The sequence below is a fragment of the Perissodus microlepis genome, chromosome 2 (assembly GCF_051167445.1).
Source record: "Perissodus microlepis isolate ML-2025 ecotype Zambia chromosome 2, ASM5116744v1, whole genome shotgun sequence".
NCBI lineage: Eukaryota > Metazoa > Chordata > Actinopteri > Cichliformes > Cichlidae > Perissodus > Perissodus microlepis.
The window spans coordinates 13,348,401-13,371,743 of record NC_140462.1 but is presented as its reverse complement, the minus strand read 5'-3'; the positions used below and the strand labels follow the sequence as shown (position 1 = coordinate 13,371,743).

Genomic DNA, 23,343 nt, shown 5'->3' with positions numbered 1-23,343 from the left:
GGGAGTACTAACAGGCAAAACAGAAACTGTTAAACTGGCAAAGAAAAAAAAAACAACTAATTTTACTCATACAATCTGGAAGTTGTGTTCTCCCTATATTAAAGCTGCTATACAGAATCTGCAAAACAAACTGGGTTGTCAGCCCTGGCACTGCATTACCATATTGAGCTTCAGTCAGAGGAAGTCACGGTTGCCAAAAACTTTTTGAAGCTCAAGAGTGAGGCTGGTGCCATTACAGATATGTTAACATTGTACAATCTTCTGCATAATCAGATCTTCCCCACACTGAAAACTGCTATTCAGGTTGCCTTAACAAACCCAGTTAGCAGCTGTAGCTGTGAAAGGTCTTTTAGTGTCTTGAGTCAGCTCCATACCTGGCTGAAAAGGACCATGAGTCAAAGCAGACTCCAGCACCTGGCTGTGATGTCAGTTGAGAAAGAGATGCTTGAGAGACTTGACCACCAAAATGTGATAGATTTACCAACCTCAAGGTGAGGCGACATAGGTTAAAAGAAAAGAAAAAATCTGCAGAGCCATAGTAGTATCTGCAGTAAAGATCTTTTCATATATTGTATATTGTATACATTGTACCATAGGCCAAGGTGTCTCCATTTTCTAATTTTTTAATAATATTTTGTACATTTCAAGGACTCTTCTATTTTTGGAGTGTATTTTTTATGTGTCTGTATTATATTATACATACACTTCAAAAGTGAATCTCTGTCCAAAAAATGCACTCAGTTTACTTTTTACTCACTATGAGCATCATTCATCATTTTCCCCAGTAATTAAGGTTAGGATATGTATTTTTTTTTTTTTTTAATTCCAATCCATTCTTCTTTGGCAGCATTTAAATAACCTTTATCAGATTTGATGGTTTTGTTACAGACTTTTCAAAGAAGTGTTTTGCTTTTCTTTCACAAATGTGGGGATTAAATTGTGTTAAAATGTACAAAACAGTGACGAGGACCCAGGCACAGAGAGACTTGATGAATTTAAGAATCTTATGATTTAATAAATAAATTTGCAGACTTGCACAGAGAGGGTAAAATTATGATGACTGATAATGGAGATGAAGACAACAGATGATGAGGACAGGGAGGAACAGGGGTTTAAATGCACCAAGGAGACAGTCAGAGGGAACTCGGGACACCTGGAGGCATTTAGGGATGCAGGGACTAACAGAGACGGGGAAGACGTCTCATCGTGATGAGTAAAGTTTACCTTGCCTGGATGGGCAGCTCTCTGGGTGCTCAGCACCCCCAAAGCTCTGATCCTAGAATCGCCCCTGGCTTTAGCAAAAAGGAAAGTTTTAAGCCTAATCTTAAAAGTAGAGATAATGTCTGTCTCACAAATCCAAACTGGAAACTTGTTCCATAGAAGTGATGCCTGAAAACTGAAGGCTCTGCCTCCCATTCTTCTTTTAAATACTCTAGGAACAACAGTGCGAGAGCGAAGTGCTCTAATGGGGTGATACAGTACTATAAGGTCATTCAGATAAGATGGGGCTTGATTATTCAAGACCTTGTATGTGAGGAGCAGGATTTTGTAATAATAATTATGTAACTGAGTAAAAGTTGACATTTCCTTTTTTAAATAGCTGAACTGCTTTAATACCCCAACAAAACTGGTGATCTGTCAGACCTGTGAACGCTGGGTGAGTAACAAAAAGATACAGAGCCCTATGAAGATAAGAATTTCAGTTGTTAGCTTTTCCAATGAAGTATATAAGCAAGTTAAGATATTACATATCTGTAAAAACTACTCTCTGTTTCATTATGTTTTATTCACCCTTATTATGATTTTTTTATTATAATGATTAAACAAACACTATTAGAAATATATTTTCTGTGTGTGTCTTTCTGTGTGGAATTTGCATGTTCTCCCCATGTTTGTGTGGGTTCACTCCAGGTACTCCGACTTCCTCCCATAGTCCAAAGACATGCCGTTAGTGGGGTTAGGTTAATTGATGATACTAAATTGCCCAAACGTGTGAATGGTTGTGTTACCCTAAATAGCAACATATACTGATTTTCTTTTAAAACACTTTGAATTCAAAAAGTTTTTTTATTTAGTTTATTTGGTAGATTGCACACAAAAAAATAGACCCAAATAATGATCTCTCTTGTATCTAGTCAATACTATTTCTTTGTCTATCAACAAAGAATTTGTATGCAAACAAATTAACATCAAGGGGGTACTATTTGTGACACTTAATGCAAGCATATGGTGTGTATACAAAGAGAGAGAGTGACAGAATGAAATAAAATCATTAAACAGACCATTAATGAGTGACAATAACACATGATTAGGAAAGAGATCCTGTTTAAAATAACTGAACCAAATGAATATTTGTGGTAAACGGCAAATTTAAGCAAATACATTTTGTTTAAAATGAACAGAACACTACTGACAGCACTTGAAAATGTAAAAACAGTTGCAGTATTGGTATATACATTATCACTCTTTACAATGTGTTATAAAAAGGCATCTTTACTTACTGATTATATATTATTAAAGTTTGAAAATAAAATCACTCCCTACTTAAAAAGGTAACTGTATTTGAGTGAATAAACAACATTTTAATCTTTAAAAAAAAAACATATTGGTTCTGTGCAATAGACCCCTGGACACAAATATACCACAACCATTCATTAACATTTATTTAATAGAATGAAAAAGAACACAGTGAGAAAACCCTGTAACAAACTATTGATGTGAGATGGCATATATTTATTAAATCTGGACTATATACAAAAAACAATATTTATTATTACAAATTAATCTTATTTACAGTTTGAAGGGATTTTAAACAATCTCATGCACTTCTGTTTGATTACTAAAAGATATTCATAATTAACCACACTGAGATGATTGTGCATGTCTCCTTAGGTTTTAAAGAAACAAAGAGCAATTTTCAATATTAGGAGAATACATTTGGTTGTAATTGAGGTTTTAATTTGTCTCTTTATCACTTTGTGGGTGAAACTGATAGCTCAACTTTGGGGAACCTGAAACCACCTCTTGAACCACTATCACTGCTAGAGGATGAAGACAGTCTTGATTTTTTAGCAGGTAGCGAAACACCTGCACTCCCCTCCATTCGTGCTTCACTGTCATCTCCCAGTGTCACTTCATATGAGCCCTTTGACTTTGAACCAAAACCTCCAAAAGTACCAAACTTAAGCTTGCCTTTCTTTCCCTTGACCTTGCTTCCGAGATCTAAAGAAATGTCACCACCTTCAACCTCTAATTGAGCTGAAGGAGAGCTAACTCCCCCCTCATCGCTGAAAGAGGAAGATCGATGTCTTGATTTCTTAAAAAGATCAAGTGAGGCCGATTTGCCTTTAGTTGACAAACCCAGTCCAGGATCACCCTCTAATTCTAATTTTCCACCCATCATTTCCCCCGAATGTACACTTAGCTCTTTAGAGGTCTTACCTGCTTTTCCACTGCTACTTAATTCTGCCTCTGATCCGTGAAGGTCACCTACACTACTGCCCTTCGCTTTTGATTTGCCAAAAATTTTTGGCATCTTTACCTTAACTTTGCCTTCCTGTCTCAGCTCTGGACTGGGAACCTCAATATTTTGAGAACTGACTTGGCAACTAATAGATGGAGATTCTGTCTTGATGTCTACTCTAGCTGTAGGTTCTGATTCAATATTTCCTCCACTTTCTTTGGTTTCCACCTGTGGCAACACAATGCCAAACTTTGGCATTGTGATTTTGGTAAATGTGACTTTACCCTCTGGGTACTGAAGGCCACCACTTGCACTTCCTCCTGAAGCACTTGCGTTTATTTCTGAATCAGTCCCGCTTTGCATTTTAATATTAGAAGATTTTACTTTCATGTTTGACCCTTCCAAGTTAACATTTGCACTATGACTGCCAGAGCCATCAATGGCAGATAAAGATCCATCTCCTTTTAGTTTTGGTGATTTTATATCTAATTCTACATCAGGAAAATGAAGCTTTCCAAACCGAGACTTCTTTGTTTTTGTTCCTTTAGCATAACTGTTTGTTATGTCTGCATTGATTTCTGTTGCTGGTGTTTCTATGTCAACATCAGGTTTCTTTGCCTTTCCTTTAACTTTTGGAAGTTTAAATTTTCCTTTTTTCCCCTTTACATTGATGTCAATATCAGTGGCATCAACACTTGCGTCAGTGTCTGGGAAACTAACTTCTGTTTTGAGACTTTTTGGTGCTGTACTGGGCATCTTGATATTGGATTTAGACTCTTCGAGAACTGGGGTTTTCATTGCAAACTTAGGACCTTTAAACTTAGGAAAGGTAACAGCAGTCTTTTCATCATCATTAGAGATGTTAGCATTTGGACCTTTTATGTCACTTTCAAACATGGGCACCGATGCATCCACTTCACCTTTAACTTTAGACCCTTTTAGGTCAATTCCAATATCGGCTGTTTTAAATTCATTGTTGGGTTTGGGAATGTTAATGTTAATGTCGGGGCCCTGCAACTTAGGTCCAGACAATGATGGAAGTTTCATTTTGGGTCCTTTTGGTTTTGCATAGGAACATTCAACTTCTGGCACTGTAATATCAACTTTCGGTGTTTTTACATTGATATCGGCCTTGGGAAGGTGTATGTCAGCATCTGGACACTCAACTTTTGGACCTTTCAAACCAAAAGATGGCATTTTAATACTGGGCATATTAAGTGCACTTTTGGGTCCTTGAATGTCAATCTCTGGACCTTTGATATCCATCTTGGGGCCTTTGATGTCTCCCTCAACCTTTGGAGCTGAGACATCTCCCTTAACTTTGGGGCCTTTCAAATTAATGTCAAAGTCTGGTAGACTGGGTCCTGACAGTGATGGAAGGTTGAACTTGGGCCCTTTCAGTTTTACATCGGGACCTTCAACTTCTGGTCCACTAATATCAACTCCCGGTGCTTTCACTCTTCCTTCAATCTTTGGAACATCCACCTCACCTTCAACTTTGGGGCCTTTCAGATTGAAATCCACATCCGGCATGGAGATTTTGGGCCCGGATATACCTGTCATCTTGAATTTTGGTCCTTTGATCTTTCCACTCGGACCCTCGATATCGAAGTCCGCTCCTTTAATGTCAACTTCCGGGGCTTTGATGTCAATATCCCCTTTAGGAAGGCTGACATCAACATCTGGACCTTCAACTTTTGGACCCTTCATACCAAAGCCTGGCATTTTGAATTTGGGCATTTTAAGTCCTCCTTTGTGGCCCTCAATGTCAACATCTGGTCCCTCAATGTTCACCTTGGGTGCCTTTATGTCTCCCTCAATCTTTGGACCTGACACATCAACATCTCCCTTCAGTTTTGGCCCTTTCAAATTAATGTCAAAGTCTGGTAGGTTGGGTCCTGACAGTGATGGCAGTTTGAATTTGGGTCCTTTGAGTTTGGCATCAGGGCCTTCGATTTCTGGTCCACTAATATCAACTTCAGGTGCTTTGATATTGACATCAGCTTTGGGAAGGTTTATGTCAACATCTGGACCCTCCACCTTTGGACCTTTAAAGCCAAATGTTGGCATTTTAATGTGGGGCATTTCAAATCCACCTTTTGGACCTTCAATGTCAACTTTTGGTCCCTCAAAGTCGACTCCCGGTGCTTTCACTTTTCCTTCAATCTTTGGAACATCCACCTCACCTGCAACTTTGGGGCCTTTCAGATTGAAATCCATATCCGGCATGGAGATTTTGGGCCCGGATATACCGGGCATCTTGAATTTTGGTCCTTTAATCTTTCCACTCGGACCCTCGGCATCAATGTCCACTCCTTTAATGTCAACTTCCGGTGCTTTTATGTCAATATCCCCTTTAGGAAGGCTGACATCAACATCTGGACCTTCAACTTTTGGACCCTTCATACCAAAGCCTGGCATTTTGAATTTGGGCATTTTAAGTCCTCCTTTGTGGCCCTCAATGTCAACATCTGGTCCCTCAATGTCCACCTTGGGTGCCTTTATGTCTCCCTCAATCTTTGGAGCTGACACATCAACATCTCCCTTGAGTTTGGGCCCTTTCAAATTAATGTCAAAGTCTGGTAGGCTGGGTCCTGACAGTGATGGCAGTTTGAACTTGGGTCCTTTGAGTTTGGCATCAGGGCCTTCGATTTCTGGTCCACTAATATCAAATTCAGGTCCTTTGACATTGACATCAGCTTTGGGAAGGTTTATGTCAACATCTGGACCCTCCACCTTTGGACCTTTAAAGCCAAATGTTGGCATTTTAATTTTGGGCATTTCAAATCCACCTTTTGGACCTTCGATGTCAAATTTTGGTCCCTCAATGTCAACTCCAGGTGCTTTCACTTTTCCTTCAATCTTTGGAACATCCACCTCACCTTCAACTTTGGGGCCTTTCAGATTGAAATCCACATCAGGCATTGAAATTTTGGGCCCGGATAAACTTGGCATCTTGAATTTTGGTCCTTTGATCTTTCCACTCGGACCCTCGACATCAAAGTCAGCTCCTTTAATGTCAACTTCAGGGGCTTTGATGTCAATATCCCCTTTAGGAAGGCTGACATCAACATCTGGACCTTCAACTTTTGGACCCTTCATACCAAAGCCTGGCATTTTGAATTTGGGCATTTTAAGTCCTCCTTTGTGGCCCTCAATGTCAACATCTGGTCCCTCAATGTCCACCTTGGGTGCCTTTATGTCTCCCTCAATCTTTGGAACGGACACATCAACATCTCCCTTGAGTTTGGGCCCTTTCAAATTAATGTCAAAATCTGGTAGGCTGGGTCCTGACAGTGATGGCAGTTTGAACTTGGGTCCTTTGAGTTTGGCATCGGGGCCTTCGATTTCTGGTCCACTAATATCAACTTCAGGTGCTTTGACATTGACATCAGCTTTGGGAAGGTTTATGTCAACATTTGGGCCCTCCACCTTTGGACCTTTAAAGCCAAAAGATGGCATTTTAATATGTGGCATTTCAAATCCACCTTTTGGACCTTCAATATCAACCTGGGGACCTTTGATGTCAACTTCAGGTGTTTTGAACTTTCCTTCAATCTTTGGAACATCTAAATCACCTTCCACTTTGGGACCTTTCAGATTGAAATCCACATCAGGCATTGAGATTTTGGGCCCGGATATACCTGGCATCTTGAATTTTGGTCCTTTAATCTTTCCACTCGGACCCTCGACATCAATGTCTGCTCCTTTAATGTCAACGTCGGGTGCTTTGATGTCAATATCTCCTTTAGGAAGGCTGACATCAACATCTGGACCTTCAACTTTTGGACCCTTCATACCAAAGCCTGGCATTTTGAATTTGGGCATTTTAAGTCCTCCTTTGTGGCCCTCAATGTCAACATCTGGTCCTTCAATGTCCACCTTGGGTGCCTTTATGTCTCCTTCAATCTTTGGACCTGACACATCAGCATCTCCCTTAATTTTGGGCCCTTTCAAGTTAATGTCAAAGTCTGGTAGGCTTGGTCCTGATAATGATGGCAGTTTGAATTTGGGTCCTTTGAGTTTTGCATCAGGGCCTTCAACTTCTGGTCCACTAATATCAACTTCAGGTGCTTTGACATTGACATCAACTTTGGGAAGATTTATGTCAACATCTGGACCCTCCACCTTTGGACCCTTGAAACCAAATGTTGGCATTTTAATTTTGGGCATTTCAAATCCACCTTTGGGGCCCTTAACATCAAACTCTGGACCTTCGATATCCACTTCCGGTGCTTTTATTTCTCCTTGCATTTTTGGAATTTTTATGTCACCTTCAAGTTTAGGACTTTTCAAGTTAAAATCCACATCCGGCATGGAAATTTTGGGCCCGGATATACCTGGCATCTTGAATTTTGGTCCTTTGATCTTTCCACTCGGACCCTCAACATCAATGTCAGCTCCTTTAATGTCAACTTCCGGGGCTTTGATGTCAATATCCCCTTTAGGAAGGCTGACATCAACATCTGGACCTTCAACTTTTGGACCCTTCATACCAAAGCCTGGCATTTTGAATTTGGGCATTTTAAGTCCTCCTTTGTGGCCCTCAATGTCAACATCTGGTCCTTCAATGTCCACCTTGGGTGCCTTTATGTCTCCCTCAATCTTTGGAACTGACACATCAACATCTCCCTTGAGTTTGGGCCCTTTCAAATTAATGTCAAAGTCTGGTAGGCTGGGTCCTGACAGTGATGGCATTTTGAATTTGGGTCCTTTGAGTTTTCCATCAGGGCCTTCAACTTCTGGTAGACTAATATCAATCTCAGCTGCTTTGACATTGACATCAGCTTTGGGAAGGTTTATGTCAACATCTGGACCCTCCACCTTTGGACCTTTAAAACCAAATGTTGGCATTTTAATTTTGGGCATATCCAGTCCACCTTTTGGGCCTTCCAAGTCAATCTCTGAGCCTTTTATATCCACCTCAGGTACCTTTATTTTTCCTTCAATCTTTGGTATATCAACATCACCTTCAAATTTAGGACCTTTTAGTTTGAAATCTACGTCTGGCATGGACATCTTTGGTCCTGAGATATTTGGCATCTTGAATTTTGGTCCTTTGATCTTCCCACTTGGACCCTCAACGTCAATATCAGGTGCTTCTATTTTCACTTCCGGTGTCTCTATTTCAGTCTTAGGTGTTGAAACATTTATATCAGCATCTGGAATCTCAACCTTTGGACTTTTAAATCCAAATTTTGGCATTTTGAATTTAGATCCTTTGGCTTTTGGTGTAGACAGTTCCAAATCAAGGTCCACACCCTCAAGGCTGCCAGTTTTTCCTTTGAGGTTGATGTCGCCTTGAGGCAATTTCACCTCACTGTCTGGGGCATTTAGCTTTGGACCCTTGAAACCAAACCTTGGCATTTTGAATTTCATTTTCTTTGAACCAGTTTCTGGAATATCAATTGAAGCATCTGGTCCCTCAATTTCAGGTTTTGAAAGTTGAAAATCCCCCTTCATATCTCCTTTCAACTTTGGTCCCTTTAAATTGATGTCAACATCTGGCAGAGACATTTTGGGTCCACTTATTGTTGGAAACTTTACCTTGGGCCCTGAAAATTTTCCCTGTGGAGAGCCAATGTCCATCTTGGGACCATGGACATCTACTTCAGGGATTTTAATATCGCCTTCAATCTTTGGAGCTGACACATCAACATTTCCCTTGAGTTTGGGCCCTTTCAAATTAATGTCAAAGTCTGGTAGGCTGGGTGCTGACAGTGATGGCAGTTTGAACTTGGGTCCTTTGAGTTTTGCATCAGGGCCTTCAACGTCTGGTCCACTAATATCAACTTCAGGTCCTTTGATATCGACATCAGCTTTGGGAAGGTTTATGTCAACATCTGGACCCTCCACCTTTGGACCTTTAAAACCAAATGTTGGCATTTTAATTTTGGGCATTTCAAATCCACCTTTTGGACCTTCGATGTCAACTTTTGGTCCCTCAATGTCAACTCCAGGTGCTTTCACTTTTCCTTCAATCTTTGGAATATCCACGTCACCTTCAACTTTGGGGCCTTTCAGATTGAAATCCACATCAGGCATTGAAATTTTGGGCCCGGATAAACTTGGCATCTTGAATTTTGGTCCTTTGATCTTTCCACTCGGACCCTCGACATCAATGTCAGCTCCTTTAATGTCAACGTCGGGTGCTTTGATGTCAATATCCCCTTTAGGAAGGCTGACATCAACATCTGGACCTTCAACTTTTGGACCCTTCATACCAAAGCCTGGCATTTTGAATTTGGGCATTTTAAGTCCTCCTTTGTGGCCCTCAATGTCAACATCTGGTCCCTCAATGTCCACCTTGGGTGCCTTTATGTCTCCCTCAATCTTTGGAACGGACACATCAACATCTCCCTTGAGTTTGGGCCCTTTCAAATTAATGTCAAAGTCTGGTAGGCTGGGTCCTGAAAGTGATGGCAGTTTGAACTTGGGTCCTTTGAGTTTGGCAGTAGGGCCTTCGATTTCTGGTCCACTAATATCAACTTCAGGTGTTTTGATATTGACATCAGCTTTGGGAAGGTTTATGTCAACATCTGGACCCTCCACCTTTGGACCTTTAAGGCCAAATGTTGGCATTTTAATTTTGGGCATTTCAAATCCACCTTTTGGACCTTCGATGTCAACCTTTGGTCCCTCAATGTCGACTCCCGGTGCTTTCACTTTTCCTTCAATCTTTGGAACATCCACCTCACCTTCAACTTTGGGGCCTTTCAGATTGAAATCCACATCAGGCATTGAAATTTTAGGCCCGGATATTCCTGGCATCTTGAATTTTGGTCCTTTGATCTTTCCACTCGGACCCTCGACATCAATGTCCACTCCTTTAATGTCAACTTCGGGTGCTTTGATGTCAATATCCCCTTTAGGAAGGCTGACATCAACATCTGGACCTTCAACTTTTGGACCCTTCATACCAAAGCCTGGCATTTTGAATTTGGGCATTTTAAGCCCTCCTTTGTGGCCCTCAATGTCAACATCTGGTCCCTCGATGTCCACCTTGGGTGCCTTTACGTCTCCCTCAATCTTTGGGACGGACACATCAACATCTCCCTTGAGTTTGGGCCCTTTCAAATTAATATCAAAATCTGGTAGGCTGGGTCCTGACAGTGATGGCAGTTTGAACTTGGGTCCTTTGAGTTTGGCATCAGGGCCTTCGATTTCTGGTCCACTAATATCAACTTCAGGTCCTTTGACATTGAAATCAGCTTTGGGAAGGTTTATGTCAACATCTGGACCCTCCACCTTTGGACCTTTAAAGCCAAATGTTGGCATTTTAATTTTGGGCATTTCAAATCCACCTTTGGGGCCCTTAACATCAAACTCTGGACCTTCGATATCCACTTCCGGTGCTTTTATTTCTCCTTGCATTTTTGGAATTTTGATGTCACCTTCAAGTTTAGGACTTTTCAAGTTAAAATCCACATCCGGCATTGAAATTTTGGGCCCGGATAAACTTGGCATCTTGAATTTTGGTCCTTTGATCTTTCCACTCGGACCCTCAACATCAATGTCAGCTCCTTTAATGTCAACTTCCGGGGCTTTGATGTCAATATCCCCTTTAGGAAGGCTGACATCAACATCTGGACCTTCAACTTTTGGACCCTTCATACCAAAGCCTGGCATTTTGAATTTGGGCATTTTAAGTCCTCCTTTGTGGCCCTCAATGTCAACATCTGGTCCTTCAATGTCCACCTTGGGTGCCTTTATGTCTCCCTCAATCTTTGGAACTGACACATCAACATCTCCCTTGAGTTTGGGCCCTTTCAAATTAATGTCAAAATCTGGTAGGCTGGGTCCTGACAGTGATGGCAGTTTGAACTTGGGTCCTTTGAGTTTGGCATCAGGGCCTTCGATTTCTGGTCCACTAATATCAACTTCAGGTCCTTTGACATCAGCTTTGGGAAGGTTTATGTCAACATCTGGACCCTCCACCTTTGGACCTTTAAGGCCAAATGTTGGCATTTTAATTTTGGGCATTTCAAATCCACCTTTTGGACCTTCGATGTCAAATTTTGGTCCCTCAATGTCAACTCCCGGTGCTTTCACTTTTCCTTCAATCTTTGGAATATCCACGTCACCTTCAACTTTGGGGCCTTTCAGATTGAAATCCACATCAGGCATTGAAATTTTAGGCCCGGATAAACTTGGCATCTTGAATTTTGGTCCTTTGATCTTTCCACTCGGACCCTCAACATCAATGTCAGCTCCTTTCATGTCAACTTCCGGGGCTTTGATGTCAATATCCCCTTTAGGAAGGCTGACATCAACATCTGGACCTTCAACTTTTGGACCCTTCATACCAAAGGATGGCATTTTGAATTTGGGCATTTTAAGTCCTCCTTTGTGGCCCTCAATGTCAACATCTGGTCCCTCAATGTCCACCTTGGGTGCCTTTATGTCTCCCTCAATCTTTGGAACTGACACATCAACATCTCCCTTGAGTTTGGGCCCTTTCAAATTAATGTCAAAATCTGGTAGGCTGGGTCCTGACAGTGATGGCAGTTTGAACTTGGGTCCTTTGAGTTTGGCATCGGGGCCTTCGATTTCTGGTCCACTAATATCAACTTCAGGTCCTTTGACATTGAAATCAGCTTTGGGAAGGTTTATGTCAACATCTGGACCCTCCACCTTTGGACCTTTAAAGCCAAATGTTGGCATTTTAAATTTGGGCATTTCAAATCCACCTTTTGGACCTTCGATGTCAACTTTTGGTCCCTCAATGTCAACTCCCGGTGCTTTCACCTTTCCTTCAATCTTTGGAATATCCACGTCACCTTCAACTTTGGGGCCTTTCAGATTGAAATCCACATCAGGCATTGAAATTTTAGGCCCGGATAAACTTGGCATCTTGAATTTTGGTCCTTTGATCTTTCCACTTGGACCCTCAACATCAATGTCAGCTCCTTTAATGTCAACTTCCGGGGCTTTGATGTCAATATCCCCTTTAGGAAGGCTGACATCAACATCTGGACCTTCAACTTTTGGACCCTTCATACCAAAGCCTGGCATTTTGAATTTGGGCATTTTAAGTCCTCCTTTGTGGCCCTCAATGTCAACATCTGGTCCCTCAATGTCCACCTTGGGTGCCTTTATGTCTCCCTCAATCTTTGGAACTGACACATCAACATCTCCCTTGAGTTTGGGCCCTTTCAAATTGATGTCAAAATCTGGTAGGCTGGGTCCTGACAGTGATGGCAGTTTGAACTTGGGTCCTTTGAGTTTGGCATCAGGGCCTTCGATTTCTGGTCCACTAATATCAACTTCAGGTGCTTTGATATCGACATCAGCTTTGGGAAGGTTTATGTCAACATCTGGACCCTCCACCTTTGGACCTTTAAAGCCAAATGTTGGCATTTTAATTTTGGGCATTTCAAATCCACCTTTTGGACCTTCGATTTCAAATTTTGGTCCCTCAATGTCAACTCCCGGTGCTTTCACTTTTCCTTCAATCTTTGGAATATCCACGTCACCTTCAACTTTGGGGCCTTTCAGATTGAAATCCACATCAGGCATTGAAATTTTAGGCCCGGATAAACTTGGCATCTTGAATTTTGGTCCTTTGATCTTTCCACTCGGACCCTCAACATCAATGTCAGCTCCTTTAATGTCAACTTCCGGGGCTTTGATGTCAATATCCCCTTTAGGAAGGCTGACATCAACATCTGGACCTTCAACTTTTGGACCCTTCATACCAAAGCCTGGCATTTTGAATTTGGGCATTTTAAGTCCTCCTTTGTGGCCCTCAATGTCAACATCTGGTCCCTCAATGTCCACCTTGGGTGCCTTTATGTCTCCCTCAATCTTTGGAACTGACACATCAACATCTCCCTTGAGTTTGGGCCCTTTCAAATTAATGTCAAAATCTGGTAGGCTGGGTCCTGACAGTGATGGCAGTTTGAACTTGGGTCCTTTGAGTTTGGCATCAGGGCCTTCGATTTCTGGTCCACTAATATCAACTTCAGGTGCTCTGACATTGAAATCAGCTTTGGGAAGGTTTATGTCAACATCTGTACCTTCTACCTTTGGACCTTTAAAGCCAAATGTTGGCATTTTAATTTTGGGCATTTCAAATCCACCTTTTGGACCTTCGATGTCAACTTTTGGTCCCTCAATGTCAACTCCCGGTGCTTTCACTTTTCCTTCAATCTTTGGAATATCCACGTCCCCTTCAACTTTGGGGCCTTTCAGATTGAAATCCACATCAGGCATTGAAATTTTAGGCCCGGATAAACTTGGCATCTTGAATTTTGGTCCTTTGATCTTTCCACTCGGACCCTCGACTTCAATGTCAGCTCCTTTAATGTCAACGTCGGGTGCTTTGATGTCAATATCCCCTTTAGGAAGGCTGACATCAACATCTGGACCTTCAACTTTTGGACCCTTCATACCAAAGGATGGCATTTTGAATTTGGGCATTTTAAGTCCTCCTTTGTGGCCCTCAATGTCAACATCTGGTCCCTCAATGTCCACCTTGGGTGCCTTTATGTCTCCCTCAATCTTTGGAACTGACACATCAACATCTCCCTTGAGTTTGGGCCCTTTCAAATTAATGTCAAAATCTGGTAGGCTGGGTCCTGACAGTGATGGCAGTTTGAATTTGGGTCCTTTGAGTTTGGCATCAGGGCCTTCGATTTCTGGTCCACTAATATCAACTTCAGGTGCTTTGATATTGACATCAGCTTTGGCAAGGTTTATGTCAACATCTGGAACCTCCACCTTTGGACCTTTAAAACCAAATGTTGGCATTTTAATTTTGGGCATTTCAAATCCACCTTTTGGACTTTCGATGTCAACTTTTGGTCCCTCAATGTCAACTCCCGGTGCTTTCACTTTTCCTTCAATCTTTGGAACATCCACCTCACCTTCAACTTTGGGGCCTTTCAGATTGAAATCCACATCAGGCATTGAAATTTTGGGCCCGGATAAACTTGGCATCTTGAATTTTGGTCCTTTGATCTTTCCACTCGGACCCTCAACATCAATGTCAGCTCCTTTAATGTCAACTTCAGGGGCTTTGATGTCAATATCCCCTTTAGGAAGGCTGACATCAACATCTGGACCTTCAACTTTTGGACCCTTCATACCAAAGGATGGCATTTTGAATTTGGGCATTTTAAGTCCTCCTTTGTGTCCCTCAATGTCAACATCTGGTCCCTCAATGTCCACCTTGGGTGCCTTTATGTCTCTCTCAATCTTTGGAACGGACACATCAACATCTCCCTTGAGTTTGGGCCCTTTCAAATTAATGTCAAAGTCTGGTAGGCTGGGTCCTGACAGTGATGGCAGTTTGAACTTGGGTCCTTTGAGTTTGGCATCAGGGCCTTCTATTTCTGGTCCACTAATATCAACTTCAGGTGCTTTGATATTGACATCAGCTTTGGGAAGGTTTATGTCAACATCTGGACCCTCCACCTTTGGACCTTTAAGGCCAAATGTTGGCATTTTAATTTTGGGCATTTCAAATCCACTTTTTGGACCTTCGATGTCAACTTTTGGTCCCTCAATGTCAACTCCCGGTGCTTTCACTTTTCCTTCAATCTTTGGAATATCCACCTCACCTTCAACTTTGGGACCTTTCAGATTGAAATCCACATCAGGCATTGAAATTTTAGGGCCGGATAAGCTTGGCATCTTGAATTTTGGTCCTTTGATCTTTCCACTCGGACCCTCGACATCAAAGTCAGCTCCTTTAATATCAATGTCGGATGCTTTGATGTTAATATCCCCTTTAGGAAGGCTGACATCAACATCTGGACCTTCAACTTTTGGACCCTTCATACCAAAGGATGGCATTTTGAATTTGGGCATTTTCAGTCCTCCTTTGTGGCCCTCAATGTCAACATCTGGTCCCTCAATGTCCACCTTGGGTGCCTTTATATCTCCCTCAATCTTTGGAACTGACACATCAACATCTCCCTTGAGTTTGGGCCCTTTCAAATTAATGTCAAAGTCTGGTAGGCTGGGTCCTGACAGTGATGGCAGTTTGAATTTGGGTCCTTTGAGTTTGCCATCAGGGCCTTCGATTTCTGGTCCACTAATATCAACTTCAGGTGCTTTGATATTGACATCAGCTTTGGGAAGGTTTATGTCAACATCTGGACCCTCCACCTTTGGACCTTTAAAGCCAAATGTTGGCATTTTAATTTTGGGCATTTCAAATCCACCTTTTGGACCTTCGATGTCAACTTTTGGTCCCTCAATGTCAACTCCAGGTGCTTTCACTTTTCCTTCAAACTTTGGAATATCCACCTCACCTTCAACTTTGGGGCCTTTCAGATTGAAATCCACATCAGGCATGGAAATTTTAGGCCCGGATAAACTTGGCATCTTGAATTTTGGTCCTTTGATCTTTCCACTCGGACCCTCAACATCAATGTCAGCTCCTTTAATGTCAACGTCGGGTGCTTTGATGTCAATATCCCCTTTAGGAAGGCTGACATCAACATCTGGACCTTCAACTTTTGGACCCTTCATACCAAAGGATGGCATTTTGAATTTGGGCATTTTAAGTCCTCCTTTGTGGCCCTCAATGTCAACATCTGGTCCCTCAATGTCCACCTTGGGTGCCTTTATGTCTCCCTCAATCTTTGGAACTGACACATCAACATCTCCCTTGAGTTTGGGCCCTTTCAAATTAATGTCAAAGTCTGGTAGGCTGGGTCCTGACAGTGATGGCAGTTTGAACTTGGGTCCTTTGAGTTTGGCATCAGGGCCTTCGATTTCTGGTCCACTAATATCAACTTCAGGTGCTTTGATATTGACATCAGCTTTGGGAAGGTTTATGTCAACATCTGGACCCTCCACCTTTGGACCTTTAAAGCCAAATGTTGGCATTTTAATTTTGGGCATTTCAAATCCACCTTTTGGACCTTCGATGTCAACTTTTGGTCCCTCAATGTCAACTCCAGGTGCTTTCACTTTTCCTTCAAACTTTGGAATATCCACCTCACCTTCAACTTTGGGGCCTTTCAGATTGAAATCCACATCAGGCATTGAAATTTTGGGCCCGGATAAACTTGGCATCTTGAATTTTGGTCCTTTGATCTTTCCACTCGGACCCTCGACATCAATGTCTGCTCCTTTAATGTCAACGTCGGGTGCTTTGATGTCAATATCCCCTTTAGGAAGGCTGACATCAACATCTGGACCTTCAACTTTTGGACCCTTCATACCAAAGCCTGGCATTTTGAATTTGGGCATTTTAAGTCCTCCTTTGTGGCCCTCAATGTCAACATCTGGTCCCTCAATGTCCACCTTGGGTGCCTTTATGTCTCCCTCAATCTTTGGAACGGACACATCAACATCTCCCTTGAGTTTGGGCCCTTTCAAATTAATGTCAAAGTCTGGTAGGCTGGGTCCTGACAGTGATGGCAGTTTGAATTTGGGTCCTTTGAGTTTGGCATCAGGGCCTTCGATTTCTGGTCCACTAATATCAACTTCAGGTGCTTTGATATTGACATCAGCTTTGGGAAGGTTTATGTCAACATCTGGACCCTCCACCTTTGGACCTTTAAAGCCAAATGTTGGCATTTTAATTTTGGGCATTTCAAATCCACCTTTTGGACCTTCGATGTCAACTTTTGGTCCCTCAATGTCAACTCCCGGTGCTTTCACTTTTCCTTCAAACTTTGGAATATCCACGTCACCTTCAACTTTGGGGCCTTTCAGATTGAAATCCACATCAGGCATTGAAATTTTGGGCCCGGATAAACTTGGCATCTTGAATTTTGGTCCTTTGATCTTTCCACTCGGACCCTCGACATCAATGTCTGCTCCTTTAATGTCAACGTCGGGTGCTTTGATGTCAATATCCCCTTTAGGAAGGCTGACATCAACATCTGGACCTTCAACTTTTGGACCCTTCATACCAAAGCCTGGCATTTTGAATTTGGGCATTTTAAGTCCTCCTTTGTGGCCCTCAATGTCAACATCTGGTCCCTCAATGTCCACCTTGGGTGCCTTTATGTCTCCCTCAATCTTTGGAACGGACACATCAACATCTCCCTTGAGTTTGGGCCCTTTCAAATTAATGTCAAAGTCTGGTAGGCTGGGTCCTGACAGTGATGGCAGTTTGAATTTGGGTCCTTTGAGTTTGGCATCAGGGCCTTCGATTTCTGGTCCACTAATATCAACTTCAGGTGCTTTGATATTGACATTAGCTTTGGGAAGGTTTATGTCAAGATCTTGACCCTCCACTTTTGGACCTTTAAGGCCAAAAGTTGGCATTTTGAATTTGGGCATTTTAAGTCCTCCTTTGTGGCCCTCAATGTCAACATCTGGTCCCTCAATGTCCACCTTGGGTGCCTTTATGTCTCCCTCAATCTTTGGAACTGACACATCAACATCTCCCTTGAGTTTGGGTCCTTTCAAATTAATGTCAAAGTCTGGTAGGCTGGGTCCTGACAGTGATGGCAATTTTAATTTGGGTCCTTTGAGTTTTGCATCAGGGCCTTCTATTTCTGGTCCACTAATATCAAATTCAGGTGCTTTGACATTGACATCAGCTTTGGGAAGGTTTATGTCAACATCTGGACCCTCCACCTTTGGACCTTTAAGGCCAAATGTTGGCATTTTAATTTTGGGCATTTCAAATCCACCTTTTGGACCTTCAATATCAACTTTTGGTCCCTCAATGTCGACTCCTGGTGCTTTCACTTTTCCTTCAATCTTTGGAACATCCACCTCACCTTCAACTTTGGGGCCTTTCAGATTGAAATCCACATCAGGCATTGGAATTTTAGGGCCAGATATTCCTGGCATCTTGAATTTTGGTCCTTTGATCTTTCCACTGGGACCCTCGACATCAATGTCAGCTCCTTTAATGTCAACGTCGGGTGCTTTGATGTTGATATCCCCTTTAGGAAGGCTGACATCAACATCTGGACCTTCAACTTTTGGACCCTTCATACCAAAGGATGGCATTTTGAATTTGGGCATTTTAAGTCCTCCTTTGTGGCCCTCAATGTCGACATCTGGTCCCTCAATGTCCACCTTGGGTGCCTTTATGTCTCCCTCAATCTTTGGAACGGACACATCAACATCTCCCTTGAGTTTAGGCCCTTTCAAATTAATGTCAAAGTCTGGTAGGCTGGGTCCTGACAGTGATGGCAGTTTGAATTTGGGTCCTTTGAGTTTGGCATCAGGGCCTTCGATTTCTGGTCCACTAATATCAACTTCAGGTCCTTTGACATTGACATCAGCTTTGGGAAGGTTTATGTCAACATCTGGACCCTCCACCTTTGAACCTTTAAAGCCAAATTTTGGCATTTTAATTTTGGGCATTTCAAATCCACCTTTTGGACCTTCAATATCAACTTTTGGTCCCTCAATGTCAACTCCAGGTGCTTTCACTTTTCCTTCAATCTTTGGAACATCCACCTCACCTGCAACTTTGGGACCTTTCAGATTGAAATCCACATCAGGCATTGATATTTTAGGCCCAGATATTCCTGCCATCTTGAATTTTGGTCCTTTGATCTTTCCACTCGGACCCTCGACATCAATGTCCGCTCCTTTAATGTCAACGTCGGGTGCTTTGATGTCAATATCCCCTTTAGGAAGGCTGACATCAACATCTGGACCTTCAACTTTTGGACCCTTCATACCAAAGCCTGGCATTTTGAATTTGGGCATTTTAAGTCCTCCTTTGTGGCCCTCAATGTCAACATCTGGTCCCTCAATGTCCACCTTGGGTGCCTTTATGTCTCCCTCAATCTTTGGAACTGACACATCAACATCTCCCTTGAGTTTGGGCCCTTTCAAATTAATGTCAAAGTCTGGTAGGCTGGGTCCTGACAGTGATGGCAGTTTGAATTTGGGTCCTTTGAGTTTGCCATCAGGGCCTTCGATTTCTGGTCCACTAATATCAAATTCAGGTCCTTTGACATTGACATCAGCTTTGGGAAGGTTTATGTCAACATCTGGACCCTCCACCTTTGGACCTTTAAGGCCAAATGTTGGCATTTTAATTTTGGGCATTTCAAATCCACCTTTTGGACCTTCAATATCAACTTTTGGTCCCTCAATGTCAACTCCCTGTGTTTTCACTTTTCCTTCAATCTTTGGAACATCCACCTCACCTTCAACTTTGGGGCCTTTCAGATTGAAATCCACATCAGGCATTGAAATTTTAGGCCCAGATATTCCTTGCATCTTGAATTTTGGTCCTTTGATCTTTCCACTCGGACCCTCGACATCAAAGTCAGCTCCTTTAATATCAACGTCGGATGCTTTGATGTCAATATCCCCTTTAGGAAGGCTGACATCAACATCTGGACCTTCAACTTTTGGACCCTTCATACCAAAGGATGGCATTTTGAATTTGGGCATTTTAAGTCCTCCTTTGTGGCCTTCAATGTCAACATCTGGTCCCTCAATGTCCACCTTGGGTGCCTTTATGTCTCCCTCAATCTTTGGAACTGACACATCAACATCTCCCTTGAGTTTAGGCCCTTTCAAATTAATGTCAAAATCTGGTAGGCTGGGTCCTGACAGTGATGGCAGTTTGAACTTGGGTCCTTTGAGTTTGGCATCAGGGCCTTCGATTTCTGGTCCACTAATATCAACTTCAGGTCCTTTGACATTGACATCAGCTTTGGGAAGGTTTATGTCAACATCTGGACCCTCTACCTTTGGACCTTTAAAGCCAAATGTTGGCATTTTAATTTTGGGCATTTCAAATCCACCTTTTGGACCTTCAATATCAACTTTTGGTCCCTCAATGTCAACTCCCTGTGTTTTCACTTTTCCTTCAATCTTTGGAACATCCACGTCACCTTCAACTTTGGGGCCTTTCAGATTGAAATCCACATCAGGCATGGAAATTTTAGGCCCAGATATACCTGGCATCTTGAATTGTGGTCCTTTGATCTTTCCACTCGGACCCTCCACATCAATGTCTACTCCTTTAATGTCAACGTCGGGTGCTTTGATGTCAATATCCCCTTTAGGAAGGCTGACATCAACATCTGGACCTTCAACTTTTGGACCCTTCATACCAAAGCCTGGCATTTTGAATTTGGGCATTTTAAGTCCTCCTTTGTGGCCCTCAATGTCAACATCTGGTCCCTCAATGTCCACCTTGGGTGCCTTTATGTCTCCCTCAATCTTTGGAGCTGACACATCAACATCTCCCTTGAGTTTGGGCCCTTTCAAATTAATGTCAAAATCTGGTAGGCTGGGCCCTGACAGTGATGGCAGTTTGAATTTGGGTCCTTTGAGTTTTCCACCAGGGCCTTCAATTTCTGGTCCTCTAATATCAACTTCAGGTGCTTTGACATTGACATCAGCTTTGGGAAGGTTTATGTCAACATCTGGACCCTCCACCTTTGGACCTTTAAAGCCAAATGTTGGCATTTTAATTTTGGGCATTTCAAATCCACCTTTTGGACCTTCGATGTCAACTTTTGGTCCCTCAATGTCAACTCCAGGTGCTTTCACTTTTCCTTCAATCTTTGGAATATCCACCTCACCTTCAACTTTGGGGCCTTTCAGATTGAAATCCACATCAGGCATTGAAATTTTAGGCCCGGATATACCTGACATCTTGAATTGTGGTCCTTTGATCTTTCCACTCGGACCCTCGACATCAATGTCAGCTCCTTTAATATCAATGTTGGGTGCTTTGATTTCAATATCACCTTTAGGAAGGCTGACATCAACATCTGGACCTTCAACTTTTGGACCTTTCACACCAAAGGATGACATTTCAACTTTGGGCATTTTAAGTCCTCCTTTGTGGCCCTCAATATTAACATATCTTCCTTCAATGTCCACTTTTGGAGCTTGTAGGTCTCCCTCAATCTTTGGAGCTGATACAGTAACATCTCCCTTGAGTTTCGGCCCTTTTACAGTGTTGTTGAACTCCTCCAATTTGGGTCCCCGTGTTGATGATACATCGACTTCAGGTGCTTTAACATTAATTTCAGTCTTGGAAAGGTTAATATTCACATTCTGACCTTCAGGCTTTGGACCTTTTATGCAAAGAGATGGCATTTTAATATTGGACATAATAAGTCCACTGGTTTGGCCTTCACTGTCAATTTCTTTTCCTTCAGTCTTCATTTTTGGAGCTTTTATATCCCTCTCAAGCTTTGGTACATCAACATTTCCCTTCATTTTGGGACCTTTCACACTCATGTCCAAATCTTTCAGTTTAGTTCCCGACAATGATGGTAGTTCCATTTTTGATCCTTTGATATTCACATCCAGGTCTTCTGTGTCCACTTGTGGTCCTGTAATATCAAAATCAGGTGCTTTAACATCAATACCAGTCCTGGGAAGGTTTATCTCTAGACCTTTGACATCAATCTTGTGCGTTTTTATCTCCCCTGTTATCCCTGCTTTATTTTCAACTTTAGGTATTTTGGTGTCAGTTTTGGATTTGGAACGTTTTAGATCAACATCTAGACGCTCTGCTTTTGGAACTCCAAATTCTGCAGCAGGCACTGTGACATTTACTTGTGTTCTTTTAATATCAACACTGGGTCCTTTAATTTTTACATCCTTACTGTCAATAGAAGGTTTTATTGCTTTAATGTCAGCTTCAGGAATTTGTACATGAGCGTTTGTTCCCTCTTTCCTCTCAGTGTCTGTTTTTGAACCTTTAATGTCAAATTTCAGTCCTGCTGTATTTCTCTCACCAGTTAAATCACCTTTTCCCTCAACCTTGTTCAGCCCAGATATGGATGGAACATTAACATCCATTTTGTATTTGCTATCAGTTGTTGGGAGTTTGATTTGAATATTAGAGTTGATTTCAGCACTTCCGATGTCACTTTCAGACTCTGAATGTCTTACACTCAAAACTGACCCTTCAGTGTTGGCTCTGGGGCCCTTGATCTGAACACCGGCTCCTTTGATGTCCAGTTCAGATTTTTTTGAAGAAAGTCCTGAGGTAACATTATCTAATGTTATTGTTGATTTTTCTATCCTGCCATCTTTCAAATTTGCATCAGTGTCTGTCGATCCTCCTATTCTGATATGTGGAATGTCAGTACTACCTGATCCTTTCGTCTGCAGGGGACTGATTGTAATTCCAGATATCTTAACTTTTGTCCTCTCATCTAAAGTACTGTCTGAACTTCCCATCTGTGTTTTCTCTGTGGTTGCAGTCAAAATTTTCATTCCTTTTCCTGGTAAAGACAGACTACCTGATCCTCCGTTTTCGTCAGTTGAAATTATCCCAGCACCCCCTGACCCAGCTGTAACATGGCTGTCGGCAGTGTTTTTGTTGTCTCTTAATGTCACACTTATTTCTGAATCCTGAACACTTTCATCTCCTTGCTCTCTACTTCCTCTTGAAGTTTCAGTGCCTTCATGGCATTTACTACCTGTTACTCCAAAGCTAGGAACCTTAAATCTAAGATCACTTCTTTCTTTTTCCTCTCCTATATGCGTTGTAGTTTGAACCCCACCATTGCCCCAGCGTGTCACAGTGGAAGTGATATTTGGCCCAGTGTAAGTTATGTCGCCTGACTCAAAAACACCTTCTTCTGCTCCCATTTTACCTGAAGGGCTGCCATGTGAGATTCTGATATGAGAAGATCCATCTCCAGATTCGTGCCTTAGCCCTTTGACGTCTGGGCTTGAAAGTTCAAGTTGCTCACTTATGCCACTTGGCATATCTACTGTGTAAGTAGTGATACGACGAGTGATGGTAGTAATTGTGCTGCCATCGCTGCTTGTGCTGCTGTGCCGCTCCGTGCGAACATCCACTCCCTCTGCAAGGTCTTCAGATTTCAGCCTTGGTTTTATCTTTCTTGTGTATATTCGCTTATAATCTTCATCATCTCCACTCTGTTGATTGAATGACACAAACATGCAAGTGTTACAGCACACCCTGTTTTAGTCCACTAGCTTTCCTGCAGACATAT

At 42.2% G+C, this 23,343-nt stretch overlaps 1 protein-coding gene across 2 annotated transcripts in view; it reads right to left on the bottom strand.

Annotated features, from left to right (window-relative positions):
* Positions 1–2,047: 2,047 nt before the first annotated feature.
* The window catches only part of ahnak (AHNAK nucleoprotein), a 33,264-nt gene continuing 11,968 nt past the window's right edge, over positions 2,048–23,343 (bottom strand). Inside the window, exons 6-7 of one of the 2 annotated variants that reach the window (XM_084948221.1) lie at positions 22,978–23,266; positions 2,048–21,702 (exon numbers count right to left, since the gene is read on the bottom strand). In XM_084948221.1, coding sequence (XP_084804347.1) covers positions 2,972–21,702; positions 22,978–23,266 — 19,020 coding nt within the window. In that variant the 3' untranslated portion in view covers positions 2,048–2,971. Of the gene's footprint in view, positions 23,267–23,343 lie in introns of both variants that reach the window. The other variant, XM_084948213.1, reaches the window with a different exon arrangement.